Consider the following 20,938-nt stretch of genomic DNA (forward strand, 5'->3'; position numbering starts at 1 on the left):
AACATTTAAAAATTGTTGAATGCTCAACACCTTTCATCCTCACATAATCGTTATATACAGAAAGGGCTGGTAATCAATCAATCAAATAATTGCAGCCAACAAGAACAGAAGTATACTTTGGAACTGTTGTGAAATAATGTGGTCCCTCACCTTAGAAGAGATCATGTATGACTCAACTCAACTGTTTTCCTGTTTTTGTTTTCTTTCTTCTATTCAGAATTATTCTCCTAGGTTTCTGTGTATCTCTGTCGATCTCCTTTTCAGATTATTTAGAGCACCTCCCTTAGCTCCCTTCTTTCAGTTTGTGTCAGCTGTTTCAAAATTTACCTTGACTACTCATACCTGCATTGTGTTTTATTCCTCTAACCTTCCCTAATATTAAAATGTATGGTTTCACATTGTTCACCGGTCAATGCTCTCATGTACAGTCAGTCACCAAACCATATTTTTCAGCCTAATTTCTCTTTCCAAATTCATTGTTAAAAGTAAACAAGCTAGGTAATACACATCAGCTTCTGTGTGTTGTTAGTGCTGATTCAATGTGAAAGACGAAATAATGAGACTGAAACATGGACCCAAGAAGCAGTACCTTACCAGTTTTACCAGGCTTAAAAAAAGCCTAAGTTTTTTTTATTTCTTCACCATATTAGTTATTAATCTTTCAACATGATAGTTTTTGCCAGCAAACTTAAGACCAGATTTTTTCATGGCATCAGACAGGATCTATCAAACCTTAGGTATTCTCCTGTTGAGTTACTGAAAATGCTCCAACTGATCTGAACCTAAGATAGGAATTTAGAATATCAGATTGAAACTTAAAGTTTAACTTTACACAGGGAAAGAGACATTTCTATTCTCTTAATAGACACATCTTTTAATGTTTGGATTAATAAATGGATCACTCTAAAAAATCGTTCAAACTCGTCTCTGAACCACCATCAGTATTTCCCTTTTACCAGGTAAATTTTTCAGTTGTTTGGGTTTATGTCTTTTTTTAATCTGTGACATATAGTAGTGTGATGATTCCTGATATAAGTCAATAGGTATTAGTTTTTTTAGTGACTAGATCAAACAATTTACTGTTTCGAATTGTTAAATGTGTAATTCTAAGATTAAATGTGATTTATTTCTCATTATTTTTCATAAAGTTGAAATTGACTGAAAAAAAAGTAAAAAAAAAAGATTTTTATCTACTAATAGATTTACAATAGATTTCACATTGGTAAAGATTCAGTGAATAATAACCTAATTGTATCAATGCATTTTCTAAACATTCCAATTAAATATATCCATTTCATTGAGTACATCACTACCCAGATGTCTTCCTATGCGCTGCTGCCTGACAAGCAATCTGGGACAAAGGGTCTTGGTCAAGGACCAAGAATCAGGTCCAAGACCAAAACTCTTAACACAACTATTTGCAGCCTTATCAGAAATCCATGACTCTCCGTTAGCAACAACTGAGATGTATTTATTTTAAAGTCATTAATAAAGTAGTTATCACATAATAATTATTGATCCTTTGTTATGAGGCACTTGAGACAGAGTTCTTGGGTACGATAACTGCCTCTAAAAGCAAAAAAGCTTATTTTATTTAATTTAAATTTTTTTTAATTAAAATTCAGATATAAAAAAATACATATCTGAAATAAAATAAAGTCATGGTATTTCTCCATCTATTACATCTTGACTAAATCTACATTTTAACAGGATATGCTGGTACACTGAAAAAATTATAATACAAAAACAATTTCTACTTAATCATATTTTGTGATTTAACACAGGGTAGAACATGAAAAACATACCTAATGTAACTAAATATAATTAAGTAGATGCCAAAACGGTTGCATTATTTTTTTTGACATTTTTCCAGCATCCTAGTAGGACGTTCCAAGAAGCGCAGGCTGTAGGTGGCAGTAATGAGCTACTTATGCGAAACTTAAGTACCGTAGAAGAACACGACGTGAAACCAATTCTAGTACATGAGAGTTGGAGGGCAATGAAAAGCAGATATATTAGCTCTAACCATTACAATTCCCTTTGGGAAAAGGGGAAGGGAAATAACTTATTAAGATAAAAAACAAAGGCAAAAAGGTAGAATGAAGATTAGAAATGAAGATGGTTATGTAAAGTCAGTATTAGATAGCAATATTAATGAGACAAACAGAAGAGAAGACATAATAATGATCAGGTTAAGAGTGGGACACAACTATTTAAATGACAATTTATATTTAACAAGGAGGGAAATAATTATAAATGTGAAGAATGTGGAGAAAAAGAAAATGTAGAACACGTATCGATTATCTGTGAAGCAAATGCACAGGGAGAAATTGAGAAGGAAATGTTGGGAGGGAAACTGGGAAATGAAGGAAATATTAAGGATGAACAGTAGGTGGCGGTATGCACCTTAAAGTTGCTTGCGATCCGCCATAATAGAAAATAAGACGAAGAAGAAGAAAACGACCACTTGAATTTGCAGTGTTGTTGAGATAGAAGCTGTCGCGTATAAAGCAAATGTAAGCGTTAGTTTGGCGATGATGGGATGTTTCGGTGATGGATACCATCGTCGCGTTTGCTGGCAGGTCTAATATCTGGGATCCGGACTTTGCAGACAGCAGGAATTAGCCGGTTCCCTGTGGATCCCTCCTTCCGTTCCCTCCATTGTAAAGCTGGTTGCTGGAAGCGACATGGACAGGTATGCTGGCGACAACTGGGCAATGAAATAAAGCAAATAAAAAAAGACCAGAAAGTTATAAACCATTGGAATCAGTATGTATGTCCTGCTTAATGGTGTTATTATTATTATTACTGATGCTGATAAATTGCACTAAAATGTGATGTAAAATATGATGAAGGACAAAAGTGAAGTCTTTAAATTCAGAGAAGTTAATGATTAGCCCTGCATGTTAGCATTTTCTGTTTAGAAAATGGTTTGTGATATTTTTTTGTCATTAAAGTTTTTTTTATTTATTTTTCTTTTATACCACAGTTACAAACATATGACATTCAACAACTAAAACATAAACATCGGCAGCAACACAGAACATGACAGCACTTATCAGTTACCTATTCATAGATATAGAAATGCACATATTCATATTCACAGCATACATCACACCCCAAAACCCCTAAGAATTTTTACCAACGTTGTAGTCAAAATATCCCCATGCTTGGCTAGCCTTATTTGGCTCTTTCTGCACCCTAGAAATCCTGACCTCATAAGCAGCTGTCTCTGACATAAGTTGAAGCCATTCCTTGATTTCTGTTCTATGTGGGCTCTTCCATTTAAGAAGAATAATTCTGGCTGCTACTAGAAAACCTGTCATCATTAGTCTACCTTCAGCTTTTGGGATGCCCTCTGGCATCAATGACTTGTCTCTTAAAAGGCAAAATTGTGCAGTAGAGGTTGACTAAGCCAGTCCTCGAATTTTTTCAAGACCTCCTTCCAAAAGGGCATTATCAAAGGACACTCCCATAATGCATGGAGAAATGTCCCAACCTCTTTATTGCACTTCCAGCTTTTGTTATCCTTTATTAAACCCATTCGACATAACTTACTTGGTGTAAAATAATACCTATGTACCATTTTGTAGTGAATAAGTTTATTTCTTACGTCCCTTGTAGCCCCTCCCACGTTTGAGATAACATTTTCCCACACAGCGTCATCAATGTCTGTATCAAGTTCTTTCTGCCAGATAGTTCTTAGATTTTCACACATTTTTGTTTAGTTCTTAGATTTTCACACATTTTTGTTTGGGTTTTTGACATTTTGTTATAGAAAGCAGAGGCAGAGCGTAAGTGTGAAATAGGTGGAGCATTAAAAAACTCCTGCAACAGATTTTCATCTTTATTCTCTCGTCTTAGACCAAAAACAGTTCCTACTGAACTTCTCTTTGTCTGTTAAGTTAAATTGTTTTTTAAGTTCCTCAAAAGACATGAATGTTTGATCTCTATATAGATCCTGGACAGTACGTATGCCCTTCTCTAACCATGTTGGCCAAAGAAATACCATTTTACCAATGCAGATTGAGGGGTAATTCCATAAAGAAGAGTAGCTTTGTGTATATTGTGAAATCCCCAACATTTTATGCACCCTTGCCCACGCCCATCGTGAATGAGCCAAGATTAAATTTGCCTCCCCTGCCCGTGTGTTCTGTGACATATATTCCACCATACCAAATGGGCACACAAGTCCTTCTTCAATTTTGACCCAACCCGGCTGGGAACCACCAGTACCCCAATGCCTTGCCATTTTATTAATCTCAAAGGCAATATTATATAATTCCACATCTGGGAGCGCCATTCCACCAACATGTCGTGAGGCCAATAGTTTTTGAAGCTTAATTCTTGGCCTTTTCCCATTCCACAAAAACTCTGTGATTAACTTGTTATATTGCTTGAAAATAGTGTTGGAAATCTGTACTGGTATCATCATTGAGATATAATTAAATTGAGTGGAGACCATCATTTTAATTACATTAATTTTTCCCCATAATGTTAGGTTAATCATCCTCCACTTTTCCAGATTCAGCTTAATCGTCTTAAGAAGAGGGGATATATTCATGTCAATTATAGTAGCCAAATCTGGGTTAAGTCTAATACCTAAATACTCCATTCCAGTTTGAACCCACTTAAACTGGAATGTTGTCATTATGGTTTGGTTTGTGATATTTTGATAATTCTAAATTATTGGTTTAGAGCAATTGTCTGTATCTGTAGCCATTACACACATTTCCATTGAGCTCCAAAGGTCTTCAAACAGGACTGTAGAGCAGCAGATCCAGTTCCTGAGGGCCAGGATCCTGCTTTTGGTTGATCAAACCTCAATCAATAATGAGATGATTAAGAGGAGTCTGTAGGAACTGAGTGCATATTGAGGAGGTAATACAGCCCTTTGATTCAGCTGTGTTGGACCATGGGTGGATCTAGCAGGAGCGGGACACCGGCCCCCAGGAACTGGAATCGCCACCCCTGCTGCTGTAGAGGAATGTTTGTAGCTGATTGATTTGTGGTACTTCAGTATTTCTCTGATGCTTTGACTTTGTTCTGTTTTTTTTTCTGAATAGGAGCAGTGTTCTCTATCAGGCAATGCTGACTGTCGGAGCCGATGGGAACAATATAATGAAGCTGATTCCTATCCCGAGACGCAATGGACAGCCTTCCCCAACCCAGGCAGCTGTTCAAAGAAGCAAGGGACATTCCCACTTGACTCCGACGTCATTCCCCACTCAGATCCCTGTTAGGAGCAATACAATGTCCCACTCTACCCTGACACCGGTTCCGATCATCAATGCCCAGTTTATACCTACCCAGATGCCTATCCAAAAAAACAATGGGCAGACTTGTCCAACTCAGACCCCTGTCCAGATAATCAATGGACATTCTCCAATCCAGGTGGCTTTCCAACGGACCAATGAACAGTCTGTCCATATAATTGGCCCTAAGTCTTTGCCGACCCAGACCCCTTTAAGTACCAGTGGACAGCCGCGCCTGATTGCGACTCCTAAGAAAGCCTTCAGTGTATATAAACCATTGCTCCCGAAAGCCTCTCCAGAGTTTACCAGCAAACCGGTTTCTTCTGGGAACGTGTCGCCCTCTCAGATGGACTCCTCTCATAGAGACTCCTTACATAAACAAAGTCCTCAGCAGCAGACTGTGAATCCATCAGCCAAAGTACCCCAGACTGGATCTCCATCAGTAGGATGTTCCCTTGAGCCTCAAGTGACAGCGGCGTCTCCTGCCGTCCACCAGTCAGATGTCCATAAAATCATCCCTAAAGAACAAAGCCAGAAAAATAAATTATCCAATGGAAGGCCAGATGTCAAGGAGCCAATCTTTGCTCCTTCAGCATGCTTCTCTGCCAGAGAGAGCTCCCCCACTGTCATCTTTGTGTCACCTGGCAACACAAGGCACCAAGAGGTAACAAAAACGATCGGTTCTGCCGCTGATAGACTCAGAAACCTGGCAGAAATTATGAATAAGTATAACTCTAATAGCAACAGTGGCAAAACCCGGGAGTTTAACTGTGGTTTGCCTCCGCAGGCCGGAGGAGGCCCAAAGTTAAAACTGATTCCAAAGCTCTCTAAAACACCCAACAGTCCAATTCGGTGGGTGATAGAAGACATAAACAGCTGCAATGATGGACATGCCTCCATAAAACCTCTTTCATCTGAATCCGCCTCCTCAGGAAATCCCGCCTCTTTAAATAAAACTGCATCAGAACGTCCATGGCTAACATACGATGGAAGGCTGTTTTATGTAACCAAAAGGGGTGGCTCATCTTTTGAATCCCCTGCAGCCACACAGAGTGTTCCTTCGTCCTCGCAACAGTCAGTCATCCTCACAACAGTCGGCAAGTCGCCTGTAACTTCAGCTGATGAAGTGATTGATCTTTGTGATGATGACGGCTCTCCATCCTCTTACATGCCTGAGAATAACCCTGGAGATGAGGATAATGTAATTTTCGTCTCTTATGTTCCCCCCAAGTCCAAGTCTTGCTCAACAGGGAAGGAGCAGTTGGGAGTTGACGGCTCTAACAGCAGAACCAATGTTTTACCTGCAAGAGACGGAGAACGGGTCCAGAACACGTCTGTCAGCCGGGAGGAATGTGTTGTTAGTCCAACAGAGAAGGATGCTTCTGAAAGTTTAACCAGTAAGAGGCTGGAGAGGAACCCAGACCAGCAGCTGGTAACCATGGAGACAGATGCAGAGACGGTAGACTTGGCAAATATCAACAAGGAAGAAAGTTCTCCAACAGTGCAGGTGAGGCCACTTCTTCCACTTAACTCTCAGGGAGAAACAAGGTTGAAGGAGGATTTCTTCAGTTTGCAGATGATCCTCCAGTTTATTCTCTGGTCTGAGGGGGTTTCTGAAAGCTTGTTCCTTTAGTTTGGGGTAGGAAGGTAAACTTTATCCTTTCAAACAGCTTGACATGTCAGCATTTGTATCATTCATAAAAGAACTTCTTAATTAGGGCTGCAACTAATGATTATTTGGCTATTAAAAGTCAGATCAACAAAGGTTCTTTTTTTTTTAGAGTCTCTTTCCTCCAGTTAACGATTACTAAATTAGTTGACGATTATTTCAATAATCGATTTATCCAGTTAATTGTTTCACTGCTAGTTTTAATTTATAAATCTATAAATGCAGCAGTTACATGCAGACTGAGATCCACAAAGGTCTCCATCACACCTACGTATTTCCATGTTGTAAGCAAGATTCTTTTCATTTTAGACCATAGATCAGACTGTTATAAAACTATACAACATTAGATAGAAACACATTGTGATTTCTGGATGTTGAAATAAAAATAGATGTTAGCAAAAAGTTTGTTTTGAGGTCCCTGGCTGCTCCATAGGAAGGAGCACAGTCTGAAAAGATGCCTGGATTGGCCATGTTAATATGGGAACTTTGAGTTTAGGGGTTTCCGGTTTACCAGCTGCTCCCTGCATACCTGAGGGACCAGTAACTCATTAGGGCCCCAGATGGAGCTTTTACAAGGCAAGTTTCATGGAGACTTTTGACTTGTTTTTATTTTTAAGCAGCAGCAGGCGATGGCTTCGTTCTTTATATATTCATGTAGATTGTCTCTAAACTTGGATGTTTTGGTTGAGCCTAATGAATCTGTCGGTAAAACATCTTCGCCACCTCATCATCTCAAGGTTGAGTAAAATCTCTACGGTTTGTAAAGTGAGGATTATTCCACCGTGTTCAAACCAATTCTTCAATTGTAATTCTAAATGTAACCGGATGATTGGAGAAATCCCAAGGAGCCAACTGCTCCTCCTGAGGAAGCTCAGATTTTTCAGTGTTTGCAGCAAGATGGTGCAGATCTTCCATTTATCTGTTGTGAAGAAGGCTGGGAAACAGCATCCCCTCGAAATCCCACATCCAGGCCGTTTCTCTATTCACTAGAACGCGAGTACGTACTCATGTTCTCGGAAACTTCGGAATTCTTTTTTTTAAATTACTCGTTAAATCGGTAAATAGGCCATATAATGATGCTTTAAAGTATAATATTCTCGCCTCAAATGATCTTAAAACGTACTTTTATTGAACAACAGCAACAGAAAAGAGAACTTTTAACTTTCAATAGAGCGCTCCATTGAAAGTTGCTGCTGCCGCAGTGCATGCTGGGACAGCTGTCAGTCTCAAGAACGGACAAGTCTGCTCTGATGCATGCTGGGTAAAGAGGGCGGGGCGAGAACAACATCCGGGGATTTAATGCGTTCTCAGTCTGGCGTTCTCGGCAATTGGAACAGTGCTCGGGCTGAGGCAAATGGCGTGTCACGAGTACATGAGAACGCTCAAGAACGCACATTGAGAAACGGCTCCTCAGTCGCCGCCCCGCTGTGGTTCGCTCCAGACCGCCTGCGATAATCAAAGCCTGCAGCCTCCACTGTTCCTCCCGTCCTGCTCCGCTCCGACTTCCTCAGAGCTCGAGGAGATCAGGCACGATATTATTATTAAATTTGTAGGAGCAAAACATGCGGAAATGAACGCCTACTTTAATATGACACATTTAAAAAAATCCACATCTGAATCCAGCATATGTGTGGTGTCTTTTCGTTGGGATTTTTGTAACTGATAACTAGGGTTTTGTACAAAATTGTTTTGTATGAACTATGATTGTTCTTTACTTCCAAACTCAGAATCTCTTCATCCAGGCCTGTGATAAAAATTTTCTCTTGACTGGATTTTTTAAAAACTTTTAAGCCTCGGAGTATAAAATAAATATTTTGATTGAGATGAGAAATCTGCTTCCTGGTATTTGGAAGTACCAAGAGTTTGCATCCAAGAATTTAATTAAACGGCCTTAGTTTTTGGGAATATATAAGAATTAAGCTCTAATTTGTAATTACAAAGCCGTCGTTACCATATTGTAATTTGACAAACTGGATGTTCTTGCCGTTGTTTTTCCTGTTTGGTGCAATTACAGTTGCAGATCTTTACCTGGCCGGACTGGAGCAAAAAATAGCTCTGCTCCGTATTTCTATGTTGACGGATGGAGAAGGCGTACGTGGACGGTGATGTGCGGAGGAGTGGCAGTGGATGTAGAACAGTTCTCATTGATTAACATGACAGACAAGTAATCCGCACGACATATGTGAGCGGGGCGGGGCAGAGCGCTGACGGAGTATGTGGAATCTGGGGGTCAGAGTTGGGGACCTAAAAGGCTGCTTCTGTTGTGAGACTTATCTGGAACCTCTGAACAGGATTGGACCAGGAGGGATTTTCCCTTTAAAACGTAGAACAGCAACAACCACTGAGCATCATCACCTTTAAAGCAGAGGGGGAAAATCCAGGTCCAGAAAGTAAAAACCCTTCCTTGTTTTCCTTCATCCTGTTTCCTTAACCAGGTCATTATCCTCTCAGGTAATTAGTCTGCATTGTGGAGCTGGAATACTGATCTCTGTACAGACTGTTTTACTCTCTAAACCTCGTTTATCCATCTCTGCTTCAAAGAGTCAGAGGTTTCTCTGAAACACCAGCTGCTCCTGCTTGTCCTTCGTGTTCAAACCCGGTTCTAATGACCCGGAAGAATTAGGTATTTATAAAAAAAAAAAAATCCCTTTTTGGTTGACAAAGACTTTTTTGAATTTTGAGTTTCAGTCCTGAACTCTCCTCTTAGTGTATTAATTACTGAACAGAATATATTATATATTTATGCACCAGAACATGGATTGTTTTCCTCTGTCCATCCTTTCAGCTTCTCCCTTTAAATCGCGTTCTTTGTCTGATTTTCTCACTAAGGAAACGGATCTGCTCAGTGACTCTCAAAGAAAAGATGCTTTCATTCTACTTTTCTTCTCATGTTCTTGAACAGTCCAATGTTCTCGATCAGCCTGTTTTTCTGTGTAGTCCTGTTTTTTTAGACTGTGACTAACTGGATGTGCTCTCTTCATCCTCTGACATGGGAGCTGGCTCAGAGCTCGTCTGCCTGGCTGTGTGTTTCCTGGACGGGGCGCCTTATACAGTTTTTTTATCTCTGCTTCTGTCTCCTTGAACCCCAGTCAGCCTCGGCAGATGGCCGCTCACACTGCTGGAGGTTTCTTCCTGTTAAAAGGGAGGTTTTCCTCTCCACTGTCGCTACAATCATGCTTAGTGTGAGGGATTGTATTTGAATCAATAAATCGATGCAATCAACTGGTTTTCCTTAGATAGAAAACTTTTAATCAATCAGACTGTATGACCTGGTGAACTGTAAAGTTCCTTGAGATAATGTGTTGTTAATTGGAGCTATATAAATACATTTTATTGAATTGAATGTTTAATTTCTCACATTTTTCTGTCCTGCAGAACTCTGAACAACCCGCTCCTGATCAGACTTCGTCATCAGCATCAGAACTCTGTCAAAGGTCCGACCACCAGCTTAGGAACATATTTGGGATTACAGCTGATGTGAAAATTTGCCTTCAGAGGGTGGATGAAGCGCCACATTGGCGTCTCCCTGCTCAGTTTCCTCATACTAAATCCAGAGTTCCAGTAGAGGGTGTTGGGACGTTGAGAATTAATTTTAAAGATAAAGTGGATGTTAAAGTCCTAACTGAACTGGAACAGTGTGCATCGAAGGAGAACTGCTGTTCTGGTTTGGAAAACTCCTTCTCACCGGAAGACGAGTCTGTGATTGGATATGTGGAACCCATAGACGAGGATTTCACTGATGAAAATTACATCCCTCAGTTACAGGACACACATGTCCATCCCCAAACGCAGAAATGTGGGGACATCAACCCAAGCACGAGGCGAGTTGGACGGACACGGAAACGCACCATGTGTCTCTGCTGCGTACCGACTATTCTGCATCCTGTTATTAAATCCGCCACCTCTTGGGAAGAGGTGGAGAGTTGGACGTCAACAATAGAGGGGATGAGTAAAGGAGGAGGAAGGACGAAGGCTTCAAGGAAAGATGGAAGGACGTCTACCGGGATCGGCTACCCCAGCTGTAAAGTACACAAGACTTCTGCTAGCAGCGGCTCATCCACAGACTCTAATGGCCTGAAAAGACACGAGCAGATCATGAGACACAGTCAACATCAGGCAAAGAAGCAGCATAAATTACCATAACAAAGAACTGGGACAGATAGAGGTCCTGTTTTACCTCCAAACTAAAACAAATTATTCAGTCCTGGTCATTTAACTCCTTCAGTCTGTTAAAAGCTCTACTAACCAAACAAACAACTTATTTTTTTCTTTATATCTGAGGTTATAAGTCTGTCATTGCTTTTCTATTGGTTCTACTTGTTTATTAAAAATAATGGAGCCAACATGGCGGCACTATAAGAAACAGCCTGTCAGCCTGCTGCAGCTCCAATGTTTGTCCCCTGGTACCTCCTAAAGTGCGTTCTACTGTAGATCCGTGTTCCAGTGATAGTTTTTACTGCAGGCTACCTCTGTTGGTCTATCAGGTTCTCTAACCTGCCTGTTCAGACAGGTCTGCTAGTTTAGATGGATCAGCTTCTGTACAACTCTACTTTAAACTAGATTTGCTCAGTTATTTTTTTCCTAACAGCTTCTGTTTTCATGCTTATAAACTTATTTTTAACTACTGAAGTCCAAATGTTTGTATTTCAAGTTCCTGTTCTACAGTAATGCCTAAAAGAAAAAAATCCCTCTGTCATCACTATGGCTTGGATACTTTATTTTTATAAAATTATAAAAAGATGGAAGTTTATTGAAGTGTTTGTTGCATTATTTTTAAAAAATGAAGGGAAAAAATAATGTGAAGAAATAGAGAAGGGAGACTGGAGATGGCTGCAAAAATGTTTGCCCTCTCCAATCAGAAACCTGCTTTACTGATTACACTGATAAAGAAGACACTATATTTATTGGAGAAAAAAATGTGTTTTATTGAATCTTTACTTAATTTACTTCAAAGTTGCATAGTAAGCATGTGCTAAGTCTTTGTTTCTAGCTAGCACACGGTACTGTCTTAGTTGACAGTGTCACCAAGCTGGAAATCTACTCAAAGTGCTGGATGTGCAAGTCTGCACATAAAGATTGAACCGCTGGAGATGCTTTTTATACATGCCACAACTGTGATGCTGACTGGAGGCGATGGAGTTAAATTTTTATTTAGATGCTCAATCCAAAAAAGAAAAATCTGCTTTTAAAAGGTTTTAAATTTTCCCTTCTTTGAATGTCTGTGTGGTGAAGATTCTCAGTCATCCAGGTCATAGTCTTTCCAAAAAGGTTAAAAAAACGAACCACTGGACTTTGTTTTTTAAGTTTGAGGATTTTCGCTTCCCATCCAGGAAGCTTTTTCAATTCAAAATGTCAGAAATAGCGTCGCGTACGAGGCTTTATACAGCAGCACAACAATTCCTTGTTTTTGTTAGAAAACATGCAAATTGAAATCTTATTCCCTATTTGCCTTACGTGTAGTTAAATGCATTTAAAGTTTAGAAAGTCCAACTTCAAATTATAAAAAAACATTAATTCTCATAGGCTGTGCATGAACAAAAAGTCTACCTCTGCCTTCTGAAGGGTTTAACCTTAACTGATGCTGTAAAGGTGCCTCAGGATAAGCTGAGTTAAATTAACTACAAACAGGATGATGTTTTCTTGCCTTTATTTGTCTAAGTTTTCTCTTTTATTTGATGAAAACCAGACAGTGAAGAAATGCCACACAGCACCCATAAAAACACTTTTTAATATAGAAATGTTTGCTATAAATTATGCTTAATATATGCTTAAACGTTATTTTCTAAAGGTATTCAAAAAACCTGACCACCCTCCATACACTGCGACACATTTTTTCTATTTTTTATGAGTGTAGCCTCCGCAGACTAACCAGTAGTGATAAAGAGTCATCTTTCACAGTGTCAAACTGCATTGTTCCTGTCTCACAGAATACTGACACCTGCTGGACATTTAAAGGCACTACAGGTAGCTGATTGGACAGACTGAATTGATTTGATGACCTACTGCAATGATATAATAGAAGTAATTGTAGGTTATATTGTATTATTTCATATCTATGTTAAAATTGAAAATATCTTTGATATTTTTAGATGCAGCCAATAAATAATATAAAAATACATTTTAAATTATAAATAATATATAAATATATGCTTGTGGAATAGGAATATAAATCAAAATTTTAACACAATAAGTACAGTAAATAAAGTAAGAGTCAATTGGAAATTGACTTTAATTCAAATAAGTTGACTGATAACCGATGACACAACGAGAGTAAACACTACGAGAAAGTAAGATAAAAACGCAACGGCTGAAAGGTTCCTATTCTTTTTAGGCTCCAAAATTCTTCATAATTTTAATGATAAACGTAAAAGATGAGACTCTTTTTTTAGCAGATGCAACATGGTGACAGATACGTTTTTAATCAAAGTTTAGTGAATCAGTCAGTTAGAAACAACTGCTGTATCGGTCACATGACTTTCTGGAAACGACACGCGCACAGATGCGGTGGGCTCCACGCACGCGCCGACTAGTCCATCACTAGTAAGCGGCGTTTGGAGATGCTTTTATTCTGAAAGGCCCGCACCGGATATTTGGCTTTAAAGCTAATCGGAAATGTACCACCGCTAAGGTGTGAACGTCCTGCCGGACAAACGGCCTAATCCAGGTAGGCTGTGGAACCTTTAATCACACTTTGCTTCATATCAGCTGCTTCTGTCTGGGTTCGGCGGCCCGTTCGCATCTTGTTCTGTTTGGTTCCGAAGGTGAGTTCGCTTTATTCTGGTTTTCCACCGTGTTAGATCTTATCGACCGCGTGTCTTTGAAGAATCTTTAAGCTGAAATAGTTTTTATCCAAAGGAAACTGCGGAATCTTTGCTCCACCATAAAGTAACTTCAGATATTTGTTTTCCCTGCGTGGGAGCCGCAGGGTGAAATGCAGCGTCACCACACAAACCCTTCCACGGCGGAAAACAAGTAATTTGCCTGGACTATTTAAAACCAGTCTTTATCTACATGGCAATTCAAGCCAGATTAAATGCTCCATCGTGTAAAATGAACTGTCAACCAGGGGCGGTGCCAGACATTTGGATGCCCTTATGGTGGCCACCAACATCCCCTGATATAAAACAAATACCAACCCTGTAAATATCTGTCTATTTGGCTTAATCACATCGTTTTCAGCTACAGGTAGGACTGGCAGTTAGTTATATTTAATCACAATTATCTGCACTAATTTTCCTTATTGATTCAGAATTAAGGCTGAAATAATTGCAGAATTATTTCAAATTATTTATTCACCTGAACAGAATATTTTTTTGTTTATAAGTAAGCATCAATATGGAAAATATACTTCCTTAATGCAAATTTGTTAATTAAATTGGTACCAATACAAACATGACGGTTAAGGAGAATATATTTCTAAAGATACTTTCATTATACAAGACTGCCATAGTAACCCTTAAGCAAGATAACTGTATTTGATCTTATTGGAGAAAAAGTAACTAAAACATCAGATATAGTAAAACGAGGATTCCTTTTTGAAGTGAAATGAAACCTTTAGGCTTGGCCCAAATTCTTCTAAAGAGTCTTGATGGTTTCAGTGTCGTTGGCATGAGAAAAAGATCTGCCTGAAGATGTTTTATGTCATGGGGAGGTGGTTTCATCATGATCCGGAAGCTCTTCTTTCAGTGGATCAATGGGTCTTTGGGTTTTGTGAATAAAGAGGTCCAATAAGCAAGAAGCCCAGTTAAGGCAACAGCAATCCTCTGCTCTACAAGCACAGCTCTGCAACATTTATATCATCAGGAGCCGTTCACGTTCAATATGCATCTAATTACCGGAGAAAATGGTGTAAGGCATGCAAATGAAATGTATCACAGTCGCCAGAGGTGCTGATTTATAAACAAAATCCAAAATCCATCTTAGTATCTCCAGAAAAAACTTTGACCAAAAGCAAATCTAAAATGCAGATTGTTGCTAACTTAACCTATTTTGGGCCTGTTATATTATTTCCACTATATGGTCCTCACTTTTTTTCTGTTGTATCTTTTCTCTCTTGTACAATTTTAATTGGGAGTTACAAAACGGTTTTTGGCTTAAAATAGACTGATGTAAATGGGACAGAAATATTTGTTGGTTTTAAAACTTCCTGACGAATGCTCTAACATCTGCAGTATGGGCTGTCCATACTGTGCTTTAAAACCCTTAAATATGTGATTTTTCACTAAAAACTTAGTGATTTTAACTAAGTTTATAGAAAGATTTTATTGCGTAAATTCATTCTCCTCTAATCATCTCTCATTCCGCCCGTCTGTTTACCATCAAAGAACCAAATAAACATGGACTCAGCAAGCGGACATTTTTTGCACATATCTGACCCAGCGTTTTCACAGAGATATTGGATGATGATGGATTGGAAAAAGGAAGCATATAACATTTTAAACAAAGATGTTGACAGTTACCAGTCTGCCATTAGAGGTTTAATGATTGTGAATTCAGTGCCTTGTAAAAGTATTTGCAGCCTTAGCTTTATAATCATCCTTCTCTCACCTCAATGTAACAGAAAAAAACATTTTAAAAGCTTTTTTCTGACTAAACTCTAACCCCTTAAGCTCAGGGGGTCTTAGGAGCAAATTCTGCCTGAAATTACATATCTGAATTAAAGCAAGTACAGCTCCCAAACTAAATACAATTGTTTGTATTTGTATAACAGAAAGGCGTTGAGGGATATTTTTCAGGTGGAACCACTATTTGTTTAATCACCAATAAATCAGACATGGTGACATTTAAAAAAAAAACTAGAATATATTTAGCCTAACCAAATTTTTATCCAAAATAAAACTGCAAAACACCATGAAACTCTGGATGAACCCTCAGAGTTTATAGATCCACATCTTAACTATAACTCATGCAAATTCAGACTGAATAAGTTGAAGCATGTTTGTTCCCCAAAGGTTTTCGTGAGCAGTGTGCTTGGAGAAAACGTGATTTTGGTACAGTGCCCAAAGTAGCCAAATTACTGACTAAGGTTTCTATCAATACATTTGCTTTTATTTGTTCATGCTTCCGGTGGTTGGCACCTTTATTCCACTCTGGATTCTCGTGAGTGTAGTATTTGATCGCTTTACAATAAAAAAAAAAATAAAGAAACTGTTTTGAAAACTTCGATATTCATTCTTTTCCTGCTTTTTGTCTCAACTATCACTGTTGAGACAAAAAGACCTGTTTAAATTCACAGCCAAAATCATCCGGCCTTCATAATTTCAGGGACTTCAAAGGATCCAGTCCAGGTAGACCACGTATGGAAGCGAATCGTTACCATATTTCAAATGAAAAAGCATTTCTGGAAATGCTTTTTCATTTAAAGAATGTGGCTGCATTGGTTGACTCATAAATGAAATTAGTAATCAATAATCCTGTTTACATTTTCATCTTCAACACTGTTCATCCTTTTACTTAATTAAAATGAAGAAAAAGACATTTGAGATTTATTCTTCAAAATTAACCCCAGCAAATACATACCAAAATTCAATTTGAAATGTAAAATTTGAGAAGGAAAAAGCATTTCCAGAAATGCTTTTTCATTTTAAGAAAGTGGCTGCATTGTTTGACTCATAAATGAAATTAGTAATCAATCATCCTACTTGCATTTGCATTTTCTTCTTCAAATTTTACAAATTTTACATTCCAAATTGAATTTTGGTATGTATTTGCTGGGGTACATTTTGAAAAATAAATCTCAAATGTCTTTTTCTTTTTCATTTTAATTAAGTAAAAGGATGAGCAGTGTTAAAGAAGAAAATGAAAATGTAAACAGGATTATTGATTACTAATTTCATTTATGAGTCAAACAATGCAGCCACATTCTTAAAATTAAAAAGCATTTCTGGAAATGCTTTTTCATTTGAAATAATGAAACGATTCGCTTCCATAGGACCGCGTCCTTGAAGGACGCAGACCATGAATTTGAACAGAGCCTATGTTTTGTTTTTGCTGGATTCATATTATCCTTTAATAACAAAAGCAGTCACAGTTGGAATGTTACTGTATGTCATGTAGATTTATTGTTGCTTTATTCTTTGTAGACTGAGCAGCATGGAGGTCTGTAACGAATGGGAAATCCACATCCCTATGGAGGCGGAGGTGAAGAACATCCCCCTGAAGAGTTTACCTAACTCAATCCTCAGGAGAATAGGCCTCACTGTTTCTGACGGCGACTCCTCCAGGAAGCCCACTGACTCCTCAGAGGTGATCTGGATTTGTCCAGCTGTGATTGGACGAAAAGGAGAGGGACACAAGGGGAAACGTTTGGCTGAATTCCTGGGCACAGAGTTTCAGGGCAGTCCTTTGAAAATGTCCTTTGTCTCATCCAATCGAGCAGCCAGGGAGGTGCTGAAGAACGTCCCTGCAGGGAAACCTTTACCTAAGAAACAACCTCTATGCCAGGACTTGGCACTGCAGGCCAATCAAGATGCTGTTGTCATCTACAATGGGCAGATTTACCTCTGTATCAGGAAGGGCAGGAAAAGACGACAGAAGGCAGAGGATCGGTCATCTGCTCGCACCACCAAGGTAATTTAACAAGTGAAATAAGAGGTAACGTCTATGAAAACCTCCAGCAGACCTGTGGGACCCGACCATGATCCACAGGCTAATGACTAATGCTGGTTAGCAGGATGGTTCTGTAACGAGTCCATTCAGAATATTATAGATCTGAAGAAGCATCGGTGTGATTAGGTCCGGAATTGGATTCAGTTAAAGGGAATAAAACAAACCAGATCAAATTCTTACACAAACCCCAGTTATGTTGCAGATTTTTCTCCTTTTGTTTCTCTTATATTCTCCAGCTCATCAAGCATGCTTAAAAATCAAAGAAACATTTTAAATACAAAGGAAAGTGGACCCAGACTACTCTACTACCCCCACCATGTTTGACTGTCAGAGGCGGGTTTGGTTCTGTACTCATGATTACTGTTTTTAATGACATCTCCTGTATCAGTGATGGCTGTTTATCCATGTTTAGAGGAAGCAAAGAAGCCCCAATCAACACACTACCACCACCATGTTTAACTGTCAAGTCTCTGGCTCTGTTTCTGATGTGCTGTGTTTGCTTTATATCAAAATGTAGCTTTTTTCACATCTAACTATAAGATTGTTTCCCCAAAGTCTACAGATTCATCCAGATGTTTTCTGGATGATATTCTTTGTTTTTTTTAGTCCCTTTGGACTCTAATATAGTTATTTATTTATTTCTCAAGTCTCAATTTTTACTCAGGAACAAACAACCATTATTTTCTTAAACTTGTTTTGAGTTTGATAAATTACCATTTAAGGATGTGAATGATATCATCGTCATCACTGTTGGATAGATGTTTTTGGATGCTCTACCTCAAGGTGGTGTAGTACAATATCTGCACATTGTTTTGAATAATCTAGAGTAGATCTTGGCCCCCTTTGTTGCTCTTTATAGTGAACAAACATGGCTGAATTCACACCTGCACTTAACGTTTACATTCTTTATTTCTTATGCTGGTTTTATTTTGCCAGTATGGCCTCTATGGCTGTTGAACAGAGCTTCTTCAAACAGTTTGAAAGTTAAAGTTCTCAATCGGTGCACAGCTGCTGGGCTGAATGTTCCTAAGACATGCGGGTCTGAATAATGCTCAAAGTTCCCTTCACACCGCGCAAAGCGTTCCTCCTAAGTTTCCTGTAAGGAATCAGCGGCTAATGGAGAAAATGTGCTGACTGTAGCCGCTGGTTTTATTTAGTTTTCCATTATACTGACTTCTACTAACAACGCATTGAATGGTAAATGGAAGAAATGCAATTTCCATCATGTGGCTTGAAGAGAATTATTCCTAATAAGGTCATTTTAACCATGCAAAATAGGATAGCATGATCAGTATAGGTTTCAGTTTAAACTCTTCCTTTATAAAGCTCCAGTCGAAAGTATTCAGGGCTTGGAGGATATGAAAATGAAGAGGAAACGGTATTTTCATACATTAAAATAGGTTAAGAAGTCTGCTGTGCAGGACTGTGCTTGGCTGCTAAAACAGTCTTTGTTTTTGTTTCAACTAGGGCTACAAATAAAAGATTATTTTGCAAATCAATGAAGCTGTTGATTATTTTTCTCGATTAATCAATTCATAATTGGACAGCCAAATATTCCATAAAGACTTTTTTACAAAATTAAACCAGGTGAAGCTAAAACTTTTCCACTTGAGGAGTTCTGATTAGAGTATATTGAGTTTTTTTTATTTTTTTTTTTTATTCTTAAATGCAAAATTATACACGTTTTTACAATTTTGATTCAATTACTGCTCAAGGCGGGTCACCCTGTTGGCTAAAGGCATGTTTTACTGTCTATAATCCAATTAATGATTAATCGATTACTAAATTAGACTAGGTCATTACTTATTTAGTGAATGAGTTGATTATTTCAATCCATTAATCATTATTAATCTAGTTAATTGTTTCAGCAAAGTGGTTCAGAGGGGTGGATGGCATTCTTTGAGCCACCCTGTTTAAAAAAATTAAAATGTGAAATTCTACCCTGAGAATAAAAATGTAAAACAATCCATATATTTACTGGAGAAGATGAGATGTTTGCTGTGAGACCATTCCTTTGAAAACAATGTCATGTTGATGTTGTTCTGTCTGTTTTTCAGGAGCTGGGAAGCAGCAGAAGAAAGATAAAACCTGATGCAGGTAAAGTAATGAGCTCTCTGAAGGCTATAATGAAAAAAGGTGCTTCCACAGTCGGGGCGCCCCTCCGTCCTTCTCCCAGTGGGCACAGAGCAGACGCTAACAGTCAGTGTGTTAATGCGTCAGGGCTGGACTCGGAGCAAACGGCTCTCCAGCTTTCATACCGTCATGAGAATCAGAGGAACCCGACCAGCAGGACGAGTGGAGAACATGAGAGGATAAACTTGGGTGAGGAAGGGGCCTGGACGGGTGACATGGACGGTGATCAGACCCGAGGTCAGGATGAGTTGAAGATGCCGGAGTCTCTGCATGCAGCTGCTGCCTCAACGTCGAGACACATGGACTTTGACTTTAATGAGCTGGAGCAAGAGGAGAGGATTGCTCAGCTGAAGGCCAAATTCATGCAGAGTGAAGCTGCTCTCAACAACCTGCTGTCCTGATGGGACATCTGGCTCTTCTTTCTGGCCATCATGACCTGTTGATAAACTCTAAGCTCATTGATGGATATGTTTCAACAAGCTTGGAACCTTTATGACTGGTCTAGTGCTTTTCAAAGACCAATCTTTTGTCATGTATTGTAATGGATAAACTTTATGGTCTGGAATCTATGGTTTGAAAAAAAAATAAAAACAAAATGTAACTATAATGAGCTTATATCTTTGACAGTTTTTTTTTTTTCAGCTAAAATGTAATACTATCCCATTTATACATATTAGCTCTGGTGTTTCTGAATGCATAGTCTGCTGTTCTTTCCCCAATAGCAGAACTGCTGCCTATGTGTATTTCAATTGCACATTCTTGCTGATGGTTTAAGTAAACAGTTCCTTCAGTTATAGAAAGAGTTGAAGAGTGAGGTAAATACTAATCTTTTTTGTGGATGCTGGTCCTCCTATTGATGGATGTCCTCTGGATCTGAATGTAAAGACATAGTAAAGAGACAGAGTTTAAGTAAACAGTTCCTTCAGTTCTTGAATGAGTGAAATACTTATCTTTTCTAAGGATGCTAGTCCTACTGATGATGGAGGTCCTCTGGATCTGAATGTAAAAACATACTAAAGAGACAAGGTTTAAGTAAACAGTTCTTTCAGTTATTGAATGAGTGAAATACTTATCTTTTCTAAGGATGCTAGTCCTACTGATGATGGAGGTCCTCTGGATCTGAATGTAAAAACATACTAAAGAGACAAGGTTTAAGTAAACAGTTCTTTCAGTTATTGAATGAGTGAAATACTTATCTTTTCTAAGGATGCTAGTCCTACTGATGATGGAGAATGCTGGATCTGAAACCAAAGACATAGTAAAGAGACAGGGT

General features: G+C 38.6%; 2 protein-coding genes across 4 annotated transcripts; both read left to right on the forward strand.

Annotated features, from left to right (window-relative positions):
- Window positions 1-2,379: 2,379 nt before the first annotated feature.
- LOC107100383 (ligand-dependent nuclear receptor-interacting factor 1-like) lies at window positions 2,380-11,664 on the forward strand. Its single transcript, XM_015398838.1, has 3 exons — window positions 2,380-2,695; window positions 5,067-6,762; window positions 10,300-11,664. Exons 1-3 carry the CDS (start codon window positions 2,688-2,690, stop codon window positions 11,065-11,067), a joined length of 2,472 nt encoding a protein of 823 aa, XP_015254324.1. The 5' UTR covers window positions 2,380-2,687; the 3' UTR covers window positions 11,068-11,664.
- Window positions 11,665-13,500: 1,836 nt separating this feature from the next.
- On the forward strand, window positions 13,501-20,305 carry LOC107100386. 3 transcript variants are annotated; one of them, XM_015398845.1, is made up of 4 exons: window positions 13,547-13,685; window positions 17,007-17,493; window positions 19,590-19,629; window positions 19,753-20,305. In XM_015398845.1, the coding sequence occupies exons 2-4, from the start codon at window positions 17,017-17,019 to the stop codon at window positions 20,064-20,066; spliced, it is 831 nt and encodes a 276-aa protein (XP_015254331.1). In that variant the 5' UTR covers window positions 13,547-13,685; window positions 17,007-17,016; the 3' UTR covers window positions 20,067-20,305. The 3 variants fall into 3 exon arrangements, with proteins under 3 accessions (XP_015254330.1, XP_015254331.1, XP_015254329.1); XM_015398844.1 differs by having other exon boundaries at window positions 13,501-13,588; window positions 19,590-20,304; XM_015398843.1 differs by having other exon boundaries at window positions 19,590-20,298.
- Window positions 20,306-20,938: the final 633 nt, after the last annotated feature.

The sequence above is a fragment of the Cyprinodon variegatus genome, unplaced genomic scaffold, assembly GCF_000732505.1.
Source record: "Cyprinodon variegatus isolate N-32 unplaced genomic scaffold, C_variegatus-1.0 Scaffold966, whole genome shotgun sequence".
In the NCBI taxonomy this organism is placed as follows: domain Eukaryota; kingdom Metazoa; phylum Chordata; class Actinopteri; order Cyprinodontiformes; family Cyprinodontidae; genus Cyprinodon; species Cyprinodon variegatus.